The 15,898-nt window shown below is 40.9% G+C and overlaps 1 protein-coding gene across 1 annotated transcript; it reads right to left on the bottom strand.

Annotated features, from left to right (window-relative positions):
* Positions 1–8: 8 nt before the first annotated feature.
* RpL14 (ribosomal protein L14) lies at positions 9–15,663 on the bottom strand. The gene is made up of 5 exons (XM_080269524.1): positions 15,628–15,663; positions 13,871–13,972; positions 3,472–3,549; positions 1,517–1,633; positions 9–367 (listed from the first exon to the last, which is right to left on the bottom strand). Exons 1-5 carry the CDS (start codon positions 15,637–15,639, stop codon positions 44–46), a joined length of 633 nt encoding a protein of 210 aa, XP_080125650.1. The 5' UTR covers positions 15,640–15,663; the 3' UTR covers positions 9–43.
* Between the last annotated feature and the right edge of the window lie 235 nt (positions 15,664–15,898).

The following is a 15,898-nucleotide window of genomic DNA, read 5'->3' as shown; positions in this document are numbered from 1 at the left end:
CATAAATGTTAGATTATTCTCCTTTATTGAGAGTGCAAGCAATCTACTTCTTTGCTTTCTCTGCCTTTCCTTTCTCTGGCTTTGCTTTCTCTGCCTTTGCCTTCTCTGGCTTTGCTTTCTCTGCCTTTCCTTTCTCTGCCTTTGCCTTCTCTGGCTTTGCTTTCACTGCCTTTGGTTTCTCTGCCTTTGGTTTCTCCACCTTCTCCTCCTTCTTCCTCTGTAGTCTGACCCTCCTCTTGTTCTTCTTGGCGAGGTGCATCTGATGGCGCTTCTTCTTCAGGCTGAAATGGGCTCGGTTCAGAATCTTGTTCCTGCTCTGCCGTGATCGACCAAGCTTGTACAGGTCATAATCAGTCATAGCTTCTCTCTGTAATGCAATTCAAAATTATCTTCTAGAAATATAACTTTACATTCTCAACATGTGCCAACAAATCACAAAATAGTTACTATGCATATCGGAATGATAGATCCTCCTCTTATCACATAACTTATACATACCAGTACTGAAGAAAAAAGCTGACACATATTTTCCTCAGTTCAGTAATTATACTTCATCACACACACAAACATTCAACTTTTACACCAGAGGTTTCAATCAAATCAATTCCTTTCAGTATTTAGCAGCTTACATTTAAGACCATGCATGTCTAACACCTTTATAATCCCCCACATTTAAAGTTATTGTCATCCTTTAGTGATTATAAAGTGTAGTGTACTGTATACTATATTCTTCCATCTGGTCCTTTACATTTTTGCAATGTTGGATGATGGCATTCCCAGCTAAGAGAGAAGTAGCTACTGTGTTAAACAAATGACCATACATATGCCTAAAGTCAAGCAACAGACATCATTAAAAAGAGCAGAAGGAAAATAATGTCAGCTCCATTCTACAGTATTATCTCCCATACAATATATCATTTTCAATATCATCCTGACCTTTTCCCACCTAACGAGGTGGTAAGGTCGGACAAATAAAGAAGAGAGAAAAAAAGAAAAGTATGAGATCTATCATCCGCACTCCCAAGAAATTAACCATACAGGCCTTCAAGCCTCCACCCTAATTTTCAAATCTCTAAATGCTTTATCTTACAGTCATTTTTAAGTGCCTTTTCTATTACTGACCCAACTGCAACATATATCTCTCTCTCTCTCCCTCTCTCACACACACACACACGGGAACATTATTACAACACGTAGCAGCCGTGGCTCAGTGGGTTAGAGTGCTCCGTTCTGACCGAAGGGTCGGAGGATCGAATCCACCCAAGGGTCATTGGTAGACATCAGGAAGGGCATCCGGTCATAAAATGCTACACGCTCCAAACCAAAGTCCTCTACCCAGGGGCAACGCCATAGCCCTTATCCAAAAAAGGGGTACCTGGCGTAAAACTCACTCTCTCTCTCTCTACAGCTGTAAGCATAAATACTTATTTATCCCAGAAACAACAGTTTAATAACAGTAATTAGGGAAACTAAAAAACAAAGCACATAATTTAAGGTGTCAGGTCCAGTTCCTTACCAGTTCACCCTTGTGTAGGTTCTTGCTCCAGAGAGAATTCTTGAACTTCTCATCGATGCCTGCCTGCGCCCACACACCACGCAAGATTTTAGATCGCTGGCTACGGTTGATTTTCAACTGCAATATTTTACAATTTTAGCACAATTTCTTGGGCTATAAAGCTCAAATTAAGTGTGGCATAATAAAGGTCATGGTTAGTAAGTGTGAGGGAAGTAATGTCATGGCCTGATGCAGTATGTAAAGAGGGAGTTGGGAGTAATCTGTTCCACGTACAACTTCTAATAAAAGGATTCAAATATGTCGTGGTGTGAGATAGAAAGCAATATGTGTAATATTTTCATTGTGTAGCATGTAGGGGCATTCGGGCTACTGGTATGGAAAACAAAAGTTGTTTGGGGCGACAGCAACTTGGAATGTGTGAGTTCTGCTACCTGGTACTTATGCTGCATGCAGGAGGATGAACACAGGTTCTAATGCTAAAATGAAACAAAAGTGGTTGGAACAATGATGGGGAATGAATGCCTCTCCTGACAAAAGAGACTCTCCTTCATGCAAAAGGTACCGGTACTCTACAAAACCTGTAGAGTTATGCTTCACAGCAGCAATATTTGACCAGTGAAAGAATAGGATATATGCTAGTTGGAACATACTTATAAAAAATTTTGTGATAGGGTAGGCAGAGCATAACTAATGGTACGGGTAAGAATAGTATGCTACTAGAGATTTCGCGCACGAGATACTTTATTAGAGAAGTGATGCAAATGGGTAGGTTCAGACAGTTTGGACATGCTGACAGGAAGGGGAAGTGTGACCGGCAATGGAGGGTCACAGTTATGAATGTGGAGGAAAGACTGATAAGAGGCAGATTGAGGAAGACTTGGGATGAGGTACTACGTAAGGACCTTTAGGATGGGTATAAGAAAGGAAATGGGTCTAGATGTGACAAGAGCTTCAATCACGTCCTACAAATGCTAGTATGCTCCGTGGTCTTTAAATGCCATATAACAGATAGCAATACTCTAAGCTTCTTTGCTGTAATTAGGTTACATTATTCGAGCAAGACAAGCCCCTAAACTGTGATAGGATCAACCCCTTGCACTCGTGTAGTGCCCTTTATAGTTTACTCTTGCTCCTACCAAACAATCCTTTTCATTTTAAGAAAGACCTCTCATACAGACAGGGATAATTGAGGCTAAATTTAATCCCTTGAGTTTGAGAAGTCTATCCTAAGCAGAAAAAAATTTATAATACAATGGCAAGAACATAATGAGAAGACATTCCCAGACACAATGGGTCAATGATAGCTAAATATTTACCCCCTCCTCCCCTCCGCCCCAAAAAAAGAATAAATAATAAAAAGCTGAATAAACTGTCTGTAAAAAAACAAGATTAAAACAAAAGGTTCTCATCAAGCTGAAGGAGTTCAGGAAGAAGCTAACATACAAATCAACTTGGGGGTTCCTAGGAGGGAGCGAGGCACAGAGAAGACGATGACGAACAAAGCAACTAAGTAAAAGCTTTTCCACAGGGACAGAGGGAAGCAAAACTACAAATAGAAGCAGCATAAGCCAACCTAACCCTTTTGTTTTTCTTTTCCATTAGGCTAGTTGTTGCTACCATAATTCTAATTTATTTAATTTTGAACTGTTTTACACAAGTAGCTTTTATTTACCCTTAACTAAGAAATGCTTTCCTCTAAGTTGAATAAAACAATCTGGAATCAGCACTATATTATAGGGAAGAAGTTATGGTCATCCAATTTTACTGCTTACTCTATACAGTATGGTACAGTAAGTTCTCACTGTAAGTCATTTGGCAGACTTTCTTTTCCGCTACTAAAGTATGTCAATAAACACATACACAAAAAATGCCAATTAAAAGTGCCACTGCCTCAAAAAAAAAAAAAAAAAAAAAAAAAAAAAAAAAAAAAGTGAAGTACCGGTACCCACACTTACCAGGTACTTGGTGAGATGCATCTCGGAGAACTTGAAGCCCTGTCGGGGAACCTTACTGCAGGGGCCATCAATCAGGGCCTGGAAATAACACCGACATTTCGTTGTAGAATACAAATCTACTTAACATATCCTGAGATGTGACAACCAGTATCACTGTACTGTGGAATTAAAGACTTCTTGATACTTCATAAACAGTGACAGCCAATCCCATTTTACCCCCACAATGTGTATGAGCAAAGTTTCCACGGTTATTCCATTTAAAGGCTAATGTGCAGCCTACTCCCCTAGTAGCACTAAATGGACAAATGTAGCAGTGTGCATGGAAAAGTTTGGAAGGAATGAGAGAGTGTTTTTGATCGGTGATATGAATGGTAAAATTGGGAATGTGAAGGTGGATGGAATAGTTGGTGAGTGGGGTGTGCCTGCTGAGATAGATGAGAATGGCAGTGCATTAGTGGACATCTGTGCTGGGAGGGGGTTGGTGATAGCCAGTACCCTCTTCAGGCATAAAATGATCCACAGGTATACATGGCGAGTGATGAGAAGGCTGGGTGGTGAACTGAATCAAAGGAAGGCAATGATTGATTACGTGTGTGTGGATGAAAGGATGCGAAGATGTGTAATGGATGCAAGAGCTTATAGAGGTGGGGGGAGTGGACTTTCTGACCACTACTTGGTGGTGGCCAGAATTAGGATTCAAGTAAGATGGAGGAACAGAAGAAGGGAATGACGAGAGGAATGAGTAGTTGCAAGGAGAGTGGAAAGGTTACAAGAGGATGAGAAAAAGGCAGAGTATAAGAGAGAAGTGGAGGAACGATTGGGCAAATATGAACTGGAGCAGATGGGAGACATGGAAGGTGTGTGTAGGATATTTACAGAAGAAATATGTGCAGCATGTGATGTGGTGTGTGGAAGGAAGAGAAGACGGAGGGGGGTGCAAGGAACAGCGTGGTGGACTGAAAAGGTGAGACAGGCTGTGGCACAAAAGAAGAAAGCATACAATGAATGGATGAGAAATAGGGGCGTGGAAGAAGTTGAGAGGCAGAAGAGAGAGTTATATGTAGAAAGAAAGAGAGAGGTGAAAAGATTAGTAAGAGAGAGTAAGAAGAGAGTGGATGAGGAATTTGGACGGAATTTGAGTGTAAAGAGGAGGGACTGTAAGAAAATGTTCTGGAAAGAGGTGAAAAGAGTAAGACAGGGTGGAAGTGAAGTTAGCAGGGGAGTGAAAGATAAAAATGGTAGATTACTAGTGGAGAAGGGAGAAAAAGTGAGCAGATGGAGAGAACACTTTAAGGAATTGTTGAACATAGAGGATGGAAGTAATGCGAGTATAAGTGGCTGGGAAATGGCTGGGAGAAGGAGGGAGGTGAGAAGACAGGAAGAAATCAGTAGGATAGAAGTTGTGGAAGCAGTGAAGAAAGTTAAATCGGGGAAAGCCCCAGGAATTGATGGAGTGTGTGGTGAAATGCTGAAGCATGGGGGAGAGATAGTAGTACAATGGATGTGGAAGATGTGCAGATTGGCCAGGGAGGAAGGTAGAGTCCCGGAGAATTGGAAGTCAGGTATAATTATTCCCTTGTACAAAGGAAAAGGGGAAAAAGAAGTGTGTGGTAATCATAGGGGCATTTGTCTTCTTAGTATAATAAGTGTATGGTAGGATACTTACTGACAGAGTTAGAGAAAGAACAGAGAAATTAACTGGAGAAGAACAGGGAGGCTTTAGGAAGGGAGAGGTTGTGTAGATCAGATATTCATTCTTAGATCTTTAGTGGAAAAGTTTCTAGAGAAGGGAAAGAAGTTGTATGTGGCTTTCATGGAATTGGAGAAAGCATATGACAGGGTGGATAGACAAGGATTGTGGAAAGTGTTAAGAATATATGGAGTAGATGGGAAGTTGTTGAAAGCTGTGAAGAGTATGTGTGATGGTGCGAAGGCTGCAGTGTGTGTGGATGGTGAACTAAGTGAATTTTTCTCTTTGAAAGTTGGGTTGAAACAGGGATGTGTCATGTCTCCATGGTTGTTCAATCTGTACATGGATGTGGTAATAAAAGAGGTACAAGGTAGGGCAGTGGATGTTGGAGTGGCCCTGGTGAGAGAGGATAGTGTTTGGAAACTCCCTGTACTGTTGTTTGCAGATGATACTGTGTTGTTGAGTGAAGACGAAGGGGAGCTGCAAGGCTTGGTGGATGAGTTTGGGAGAGTGTGTAAGAAATGGAATCTAAAGGTGAATGTAGGGAAGAGTAAAGTGATGGTCTTTGAGAGAGGTGAAGTAAGTGAATGTACAGCGAGGTTGGATGGTGAGGAATTGGAAAATGTTAGTACATTTAAGTACTTGGGTAGTGTGATGAGTAAGGATGGAGGTTTGGAGGGTGAAGTGCTTGAAAGGGTACAGCAGGGAAGAAAGGTTGCTGGTTCCCTGAAAGCTGTGATAAGAAACAGGGAAGTGAGCATGGAAGTGAAAAAGTTACTACATGACAGTATTGTGATACCAACTCTAACGAACGGAAGTGAAGCTTGGACGTTGTTGGAAGGAGACAAGTCAAGAGTGACAGCAGTGGAAATGAGTTATTTAAGAGGAGCCTGTGGAGTCACATGGAGAGACAGGCTGACGAACGAGGATATAAAGGAGCGTTGTGGTGTGGATGTGGATGTGATAGGAAGCGTTATGAGGAACACACTGAGGTGGTTTGGCCATGTGGAGAGGATGGAGGGTGAAAGACTGACAAAGAGAGTGTATGTGAGTGAGGTGGAGGGGGGAAGAGGGAGGGGGAGGCCGAGGATGAGATGGAGGGATGGGGTGGAGAGGTATATGAGAGAGGGGGGTGTGAGTTGGGAGCAGGGCAGTGAAATGGCGGGGGACAGGGCGACTTGGAGGCGATTTGTTTGTGGCCACCCCAAACGGGATTGAGGCATCTGGCAATAGATAGATAGATAGATCTCCTGGGGCTTGAATCAATGCAAGGGTATCACTACAACTGGACTATTCTAACCACCAGACCACCAGATGCCCATATACACCCATGAAAAGCTTGCAATATAGGCAGGCTTAAGCATAAATGGGGACTACCCGAATGTTTCTTATTCTAGGTGGACGTGGCAGGCAAAAACCCAAGACATTACTATCATGGGGAGCATGGGGGCTCAGTGATAGAGCGTCTGACTAGGGACCAAAGAGTAGTGAGTTCATGCCACGCATAGGTAAGCTGCCATGCCAGGAGACGTTGAGGTCTCCTGTCACCTAGCTGGTTGTAGCAGCCATGGCTCAGTGGGTTTGAGCGCTCTGACTGATGGGTCGGAGGTTCTAGTCCACCCACGGGTCACTGGTGGACATCAGGAAGGGCATCCGGTCATAAAGTGCTAGCAACATGCTCCAAAATCTAAGTCCTCTACTCAGGGGCAACGCCTTTGTCCTTATCGTCAAAAGGGGCATGGTCGGGGGGGGGGGGGGGGGGGGATGTCCACCTGGTGAATTGCAGGAAACACCATTCAGCCAGACACTCCCTGAGATGTTTTGTTGAGTTTATGTTTATGTTCTGAAATGAGATGAGTAAGTGTGCCGTGGTACGTATGGATACATTACAAAAACGTTTACTACATGACTTCAATGAATTAGCGTTGTGTTGAGAAAGGATAGTCTGAGATCGTTTGGGTATGTGGAGACAGAGGAGGACAACTGGGTGTAGAAGGTGAGAGGAGTGAACATTGTGGGTAGGGTTACTTAAGGCAGACCAAAAAAGACTAAGGATAAGGGACTGAACAGAAGGGTTACTCGATATTAAACAGGTGACCAGGGCTAATGCATGTAAGCAACTGCACATTATTTAAAGGAAAAACAAAAAAAAATGACAATGCAGTTTTTGGAAAGTATAGCAGATGTGGTTCAGAGGACATCTATATTCAATACTCATTAATACTCAAGTTTACTCTTCTGATATGAGGGAATGCTCTAGTATGGGTGAGAAAAATACACAATGTCAAAAGAATAGCAACCAGTTTCTTTTCCTGAACTTTTAGAAGACCCTCTAAATTCAGAGTGGATACGTTACAAGTTTCCTGAATATATTTTTAGCTCTGACTCATCAATGCCTGATGTTTCCCATGACATCTCATCAAAATACAGAATTTTCTTTGGAAATGCATCTTTAGGGGGTTTTACAATCATCTTGAAAATTAATTGCCATGACTATGGCATGGGGATACAGACCTTGCAAGAACGACTTTCAAGTGATTTCCAAACATGATGTCCTGTCAAACTTCCTCAGTTGTTTTTCTTCCTACTGTGCTGCCCCATATCAATCCTCCTGAACAAACCAATCAGGTAGCTGTGAGAAACATGACTATGCCCATGGTTTGCCTTAAGACAATCATCGATGACCTTCATACACCTAGAGCACACTGGGAGCGATCTCCCTTTTCTGCAAGAGCAAATGTGTCTTTTCAAATATGTCGGCATTGTGTGAAGGCTGTGCTCCTGTGAAGAGACATAGTTCTGAATTTTTATCAAAACTGCCCTACAAGCCTTAGAATCTTTTATAGCCATAGGGTTATAATAGTCAAGTGTCCAGTGTAATAATGTATGCTGATACAACAAAAGCAAGCACTATTGGTGGTGCAATAACACACTGTCAGTCTGAACCCTGTGCACACCAGGTTGCAGACAGCGTCCCAAACCCTACCAAATTGGTCAAGCACACCACAAATGCAATGGTTTGCTAAGGCAGGTTGCTGGCCTAGTTTTGAGAGGCTTTAAATATTATATTTTGTGGCAGTCTGGATGGTTAATGTCACTGAGGTGGGGGGCTAACAGTTATGTACCCAGGTTTGCCACTGTCCAATTTTGTATTGTTTCAATCAATTTTTGATGGTCACATGTCAGAAACGCTTGTTTTTCCCTTGGGATGGGGGTGCAAATAGCAGGCATTTGTGATACAGACAATTAAAAACATTTAAGACATGAAAAACCATCAGCAAAAATGGAGTCAAAACTAAACTAGATGGATTTAAAAAAAAAAAAAAAAAAAAAAAAAAAATCAAACAAATTCAAATTTTCAGCAAATAGCTACTGTGACCCTAAATACTAAAAACACTCTACCTCCTCCAGCAACTCACCATTCAAAACTATATCCATCCTCCAACCATGTACCGACCTCGCACACTTCATCACTTTACTCTTATTCTCATTCACTTTCAATTTCCTCCTTTCACACACCCTTCCAAACTCCTCCACCAACTGTCTCAATCGCTCCTCTGAATCAGCCACCAGTGCAGTATCATCTGCAAACAGCAGCTGTTTCAGATTCCTCTCTCTACCATCAACATTCACCAGACTCAGACCTCCACCTAAAACTCTTGCATTCACCTCCCTTACAACACCATTCATATAAATATTAAACAACCAAGGCGACATCACACATCCCTGCCGCAGCCCCACTCTCACAGGAAACCAATCACTCACAGCACAGCATTTCCCACTCTTACACATGCTCTACTATTTGCATAAAACTTTTCACTCATTTTAGTAACCTACCATCAAGAAACAGTCCGCAACGCCTCCTTATCAATTCTATCATACGCTTTCTCTAAATCCACGAATGCCCAAAACACATCCTTGCCTTTCGCTAAATACTTTTCAGACACTTGTCTCACAGCAAAACATCTGATTCATGCATCCCCTCCCTCTCCTAAAACCACACTGCTCTTCACCAATCACTCCCTCTGTGCCCTCTCTAACTCTCTTAATTAACACTACCATACACCTTACCTACAACACTCAACAGACTTATACCCCTAAAGCTAGTACATTCATACTTATCACCATTGCCTTTATACAACGGGACAACACAAGAACTTGCCCAGTCAATTGGCACCATACCTTTCACAGAGCACACATTCAACAATCTTACTAATCAGTCAACAATAGTTGCTCCACCACCCATCAGGCATTCCACAGCACACCCATCCATACCTGCAGCTTTCCCTTTTTTCATCTCCTTTACTGCCTCCTGCACTTCCTCCTTCGTGATCAAAGAATCATTCAACTCTCCCAATACATTTATTCCTTGCACCCTTCCATCTGCCACAATCTCAGCCACCCTTTCCTCCTCCACATTTAACAATCTTTCAAAATACTCTGCCCATCTCTTCCTTACTGCATCCATATCAGTTAACATCCTTCCATCCTCTGCTTTTACTTGCTCTTCCTTCCCAGACTCTCCCTTTCGCACCCTTTTCATCTCCTTCCAGAACATTTTCTTATTCTGTTGAAAATTCTCAGTCCACTGCCTACCCCATTTCTCATCTGCTGCCACTTCAGCATCACGCACAGCCCTTCTTGCCCTATTCCTCTTTTCCCTATACCTCTCATATGACACTCCATCCTTCCTCTGCAGCCACACTTCATATGCACGTCTCTTCTCAGCCTAGGCCATACTTTCTTCCTTGCACCACCATTCACTTGCTTTTCTTACACCACTACCCACATGTCTCACACCACACACCTCTTCCGCATGCCCCACCACAGCACTCTTAAACAACTGCCATTCCTCCTCCTCACTACCATTTTCCTGATCTTTCACTGCGTTCCACTCATTTTTCAGTTTCTCCTGATACTCTATCATTTTCTCTCTTTTATCCAACTCACTCACTTTCAAACCTCCCTGCCACACCTAACTCTCACCCATCTCTTACCTGTTCTTAACTTTCCCTCCAGCAGGTAGTGGTCAGACATACCTCCACCCTCCCCTCTCAGAACTCTCACATCCAACAATCTTCCTATTACATTCCTGGACACTACCATATAATCCATCAGTGCTCTGTCAACAACCTTTCCACCCTCCTGTCTCACCCACGTATACAGTACTTATAAATATCGTTCTTCTCAAACAGGGAATTTCCAATCACCATCTCTCGCTCAACGCACATTCCTATCATTCGTTCCCCATTTTCATTGCTTCCAGCCACACCATGCATACCAATTACACCTTCAAGTGCTACATTTCCCACTCTAGCATTCAGATCTCCCATCATTACCAAATTCACACTCGCTCTGAAACTCTGCAGACACTCATCATCATTCCAGAAAGACTTCCTCTCTTCTTCATCCCTATCACTACCATCATAACGGAGTTAAAAATTACCGTATTTCGCGGCATATAAGACGCACTTTTTTGTCTCAAAGTTAACTTAAAATATCCCCATGCGTCCTGCACGTTAGACTAAGGCAGGTTAGTTAGGCTTCACTGAGAAGAAACTCTTATAAAGATGATCATCTCAATGCTTAGCAACCACAGGTGTCTTCTACAGTATGCAGACTTGATTTTATTCTTAAAAATAATATACACTAGTGTGTATATGCAGCAGATTTCAGAAACACCCGAGATCAGAAACACATAAAACTTTCGCGGGTTTGTTTACAGCTCAACTGGCTAACATCGTGAAGATATTTAGCGGTTTAGCAATTTAACAGTTTAGCATCCGCACTATTCCAGCAAGCTAACGTACATGATCACTGGTGAACTGTCTGCTAACCTTCTGAAAGGCAATCATGACCACTTTGCTTGCCATCCATTAACTAACTAGCAAAGCAATCATGCTGGAGAGATGCTGGCTAGTGAAACTGCCAAGTCACCAAAACATACTTTCGTCACGTATGGAAATTCAGTAACCCTAATTAGGTCAGTTACTTTTGTGACATTTTGTGAGTGTATATATGCAGCAGATATTAAAACATGCAAGTTCAAAAACACAAAGCATTCACGGGATTGTTTTCAGCTCAACTGGCCAATACCGTCAAGGGGTTTAGCGGTTTAGCAACTTAGCAGTTTAGTGTCTAGCGTACACCCTACTCTAGCAAGCTAACGAAGTTGCAGCTTCACTTTTTCAGCCAAGTGAAGTACTTTAGCAATGTCTATGCAACTCAGGGCACACCCAATTACAGTATTTTGTTATGAAAATAGGATAAAATTCACTGAGTAGCATAACTGATGCAATATCTGAAATAGCAGTGCCTGACGGGCATTCATATCAGCGTCCGCCATTTCTGCTGTATTCTTAGCAGACGAAGCGATCAGAATGATTGACAACGTTCACTCTCTGCATCTCTGCTGCCTAAGCAAAGCTCTCATGATCGGCAATGGGGATCATTTAGGCCGTAACGTCCAAATTTGTTAGGTTAGGTTAGGTTAGGTTGTAAAATCGTTTGCCATTTTGGACGTTACGTCGAAACGACCAGAATCCTAAGGTGTAGGTGAGAGTTTGGTGTGGGTGTAGTTAAGGAAGTAGAAGTGGGAAGAGTCAGGCTAGGGAACTGATAATCCGCTTATTATAATCCCTTCAGCCCAGCAATGTATTTTATAGTGTAGTTTATTCATGCTCGCCATATGATTTTATTCAGTTCAGGAAACATGTACTGAGGAGGTTAATGTGGGCTGTATCAAATGCCCCAAGTCTGAATATCGCCTGTGCTCAGTTAAAGCGATTGCCAAGTTAAAATCGTATGAAGTGTGGTATAAGCAATTCAATGGATGGTACTGAGGACCATTTACTGTATGAAAGTGACAGTGAAACAGTGATGATGACCGTGGTGATGACTTCCAGTGATGCTTCAGGACTCGGGGAAGTAGTGATGAATTCTCAGGATTTGAAGACGAGTGAAATTTTCACCATGTCAGTAATATGAAGTGAATATAGGTTTTAGGTGATCATGACAGATGCAACCATGGAAAATTTAGGATCAATGGTGCTGTACACCTTTAGTCTTGCACTGACGATGTTTGGATGAATAAATTGTTTGAGATGTTTCATGTCCTTAAGTGATGATATTTATATTGAACAACCAAATACATTTTGATGTTTTTGGCATATAATAAAGCCACTGGGTACTCCAAAACGGACTGATGTAAATGCTTCAGAGGTGAGCGAATGTTGCATGGGGTGTGTACGTGTGCGTGTGTGTGTGTGTACCATAGCGACTAGGAGGCAGCAGTGTTAAGACCAAAAATGGATGTTTTCACAGTACTCGAATGTTTTGAGATGGATGTCTGTTTTTAGCAAATTCTGGTAAGAGAAATATGCATTTTTAATCGTTGATGCTGGAAGGAAAACAGCTGACAGTAAGGGAGTGATACTGGGAGAAGAGGGTTGAGCCAGTTGTCTAGCACTTGGGATGCAGCAGTGTTGCTAAGAGATAGTTTCACCATTCTCGACATGTTTTGAGATGAATGTCTGTTTTTAGTAAATTGTGATCAGTGAAGAACGTATTTTTAACTGTTGATGCTGCAAGGGAAACATCGCTGACAGTGAGGAAGTGATACTGAGAGGAAGGGGTAGAGACTGCTGTCTAGCGACTGGGAGGCAGCAGTGTTACTAAGGTGTAGCAATGGATGTTTTCACCATAGTATGTTTTGAAATGAATGTTTATAGTAAATTATGATCAGTGAAGCATACATTTTTAATTGTTGATGCTGCAAGGCAAACATAGCTGACAGTGAAGGAGTGATACTGAGAGAAGAGAGTAAAAACAGCTGTCTATCCTGTTCCCAAGCAGCCTTGCTAAATTGAACTTTGGTTGTAAAACATTGTAATTTGTGTATTTACAAGTGCTATCTTTTTATATTATTTGTGGAGGTAATTACAGGTTAGTTAGAGTGCATGATTAATGATGGTAGTCGTCTGATATTGTGCTTGAGTCAAGGCAATGTGAGGAAATTCCGTAACAGGTGTGGAATATGACGGGGTTCTTTTAGGATAAATGAACTGATGTGAACATTCATTGTATTTTATGTTTTCGTCAGTGAATGAAAGAATAGAGTTTATTGACATCATTTGTGGTTTTAAATTCATAGAATATTAAAAACAGTGTTTATATCAGTTTACTGATACATATTTATCAGCAAAGTGTTGAGATGGCCTCGTGGTTTGAAGTCACGTTTTGTTAAGACGGGGTTTTGTTTTCTCTTTTCCTGTATCATTCTTTGTACATAAAAGAAGAAACTAAAGGATGATGAGCAGTACTGAATAGATTCTGAAAGGTGAGTGTTGTATCTAAGTGATAGTGGCTCATATCAGTCACGTTTTGTCAAGAAGGGGCATTGTTTTCTTTTCCTGTACCATTCTTTGTATATAAAAAAAGAAACCAAAGGCTGATGATCAGTAATGAATAGATTCTGAAAGGTGAGTGTGTATCTGTGTGGTAATGGCTCTTATCAAGAAACCTTACTGCAGTCTTGGTTGGGGCAAACTTTTTTTTTCACAGAACTGCCCTGCCAGAATTAGGGTGCGTCTTTCACAATGCTGCGTCTTACATGCCGCGAAATACGGTAATAAATAAAATAAAGAGGTAGGTCAATGAACAAAAAGGAACTCAGAAAATGGGACAGAAAAAAAAACTCATACTTCTCACCTTGTTGGCATCAATGATATCAACAATCGTGGCCAATTTGCCCTTGTAGCGGCCCTCATTGAGGTACACCACTCGCCCAATCTGGACAAGCTTTCTGTATGTCTGAAAGAAAACAAAAGCATATTAGAAAAAGATTGTTAGGTTATTAAGCATACGGTACATTCTTACTACTGTATGTGTTTTTTATTACACCCTTTCCTGCCATTAGATGCGCTTTTAAGTTTCAGTGCTACCTACTGTATACTATGATTTATCAATTTCCCCTTGGCTCAGCTTAGCGACTCTGACTAGGATTAAGCAACAACTACAGTAGTTTCCCCCAATTGACTAGCTATTTCATTAAAGTGTTATTTTAGGCCAAACTGCAGGAGAGCTCCCACTGACAAATCATGAAAATTTTATCACAGGGATTTTTTTTTTTTTTTTTTTTTTTTTTTAAATTCATTTTGGATATGACACAGATTCTGCAAAATATTTCTTTTACTAGCACATAATTCATTCATGACACCCAGATTCTGCAAAAATAACACTACAGTATTCAAGAGAACAAAGTTAGGTTTGCTGACGTCTGTGGCTTCATCCAAAAATCTGAACTGGGTCAATTTGGACCTGAAACTTGTTTGTCCTCAAATAATTCAGGTTAGGTATAAGTGTTAGATTTAGTTGAATTATGTTAGGTTAGTATGGAGAAACAATTAGTGGTGACTTGACTTTGGAGCTGAATCATTCAAAAGTCTGACATGGCAGGTGACCACTTGCCATGGTTTGAATGGAAAACTGGTGGTTTTACAGCTTATATCTTCAAATTTACAAATTTCTGAAACTTTTTAAAGTTATGGTATCACAATGATAATTACATTATAATTAAAAAAATAAAAAGTACAATTATCAATTTTATCCATGGGAGCTCTCCCGCAGTTTTACCTTATTTTGAGACATTTCTGACAACATGGAGTTACAGTATTACATGGTCTTCTGAGAAATGTATAGCAACGAGTTCCTGCATTCATTTTGTACACGATTAAATATTTACAAAGACTACAGTATACTATTACATGGTTATACCCATACGGTCATATATTCATAAGCAAACATAAGTACACTACCAATAATGGCCTACCAACGCGATAATGTAACAATGTCCATACTTTCTTATTTCACTGGTTGGAAAATGGGCACGTAAAGAATAAGTAACGAGTACTCTGTGAGAAATCTGTATAAACTACAGCCAACAGTGCAGTCATTAACTTGTATACACTACGTTAAAAAGAGAATACCTCTGCGCCCAGCAATCACTTTGAAATATATCGATGACTTAGTTTACATTCCCACCAATGAGATATTATTATTCGATTTATTACGTACCAGTGGCAAACACAAATGCATATTAGCATACACTGACATAAATCACAGTAATAATTCACGTCATACCAACGCTGCACATTCAACTCCCACCACTTGAAAAACTTATTACACTGCGTATACCTCATCCTAATGCCAGAAACAGTAATCACTTTAACAAAAGCCTAACATCTTTCCATAAAGAATACGTCTTTGAACTGTCCTGGGGCCTCCACCGTCGCCTTGACTCAGTTAACCGATCATAAATTTCTAAACTTTTCAAGCATAGCTTTCACCGTAAACAGTAAATCCTACCAATGCTAAGATGCCTTGGCATTTGACGGCCAAATACCACACGATTTTCTTCTTAAATATGAACGATGACAAAGACACAGCCAGATAAATGTTCACATTACCTCCCTCCCCATGTTCACTTGTTTAGCAACATCCACGAAAGGAACGGTACGGTACTCGCCAAAAATTATGAACCATTCCTGAGAAACAAAGCTTCCTTAATATGCAAAATCAAACAATTATTTGCGATAGAAAAATGTGAGAAATATTTCATGATGAAATACTATATGAATAGTTATGAAAATTGGTTTGCTGTCTCACAACGTGAACTTCAATTCTTGCTTCTAGACGAGTGTTTAAAAATGTTTTATAAATTAACCGTCACCTTAATCT

The sequence above is a fragment of the Coenobita brevimanus genome, chromosome 34 (assembly GCF_032717465.1).
Source record: "Coenobita brevimanus isolate Jiangsu-jjx chromosome 34, ASM3271746v2, whole genome shotgun sequence".
Classification (NCBI taxonomy): domain Eukaryota; kingdom Metazoa; phylum Arthropoda; class Malacostraca; order Decapoda; family Coenobitidae; genus Coenobita; species Coenobita brevimanus.
Note: the sequence above shows the minus strand (reverse complement) of the source record. Positions and strands in the feature narration are given on the sequence as shown.

Bases quoted from the DNA above. Each gene is read 5' to 3' on its own strand.
- RpL14 (XM_080269524.1), bottom strand. The intron at 3,550-13,870 runs GTGAGAAGTATG...TGTTATTTCCAG, and splicing joins ATATCATTGATGCCAACAAG to GCCCTGATTGATGGCCCCTG. The intron at 368-1,516 runs GTAAGGAACTGG...ATTGCATTACAG, and splicing joins ACCTACACAAGGGTGAACTG to AGAGAAGCTATGACTGATTA.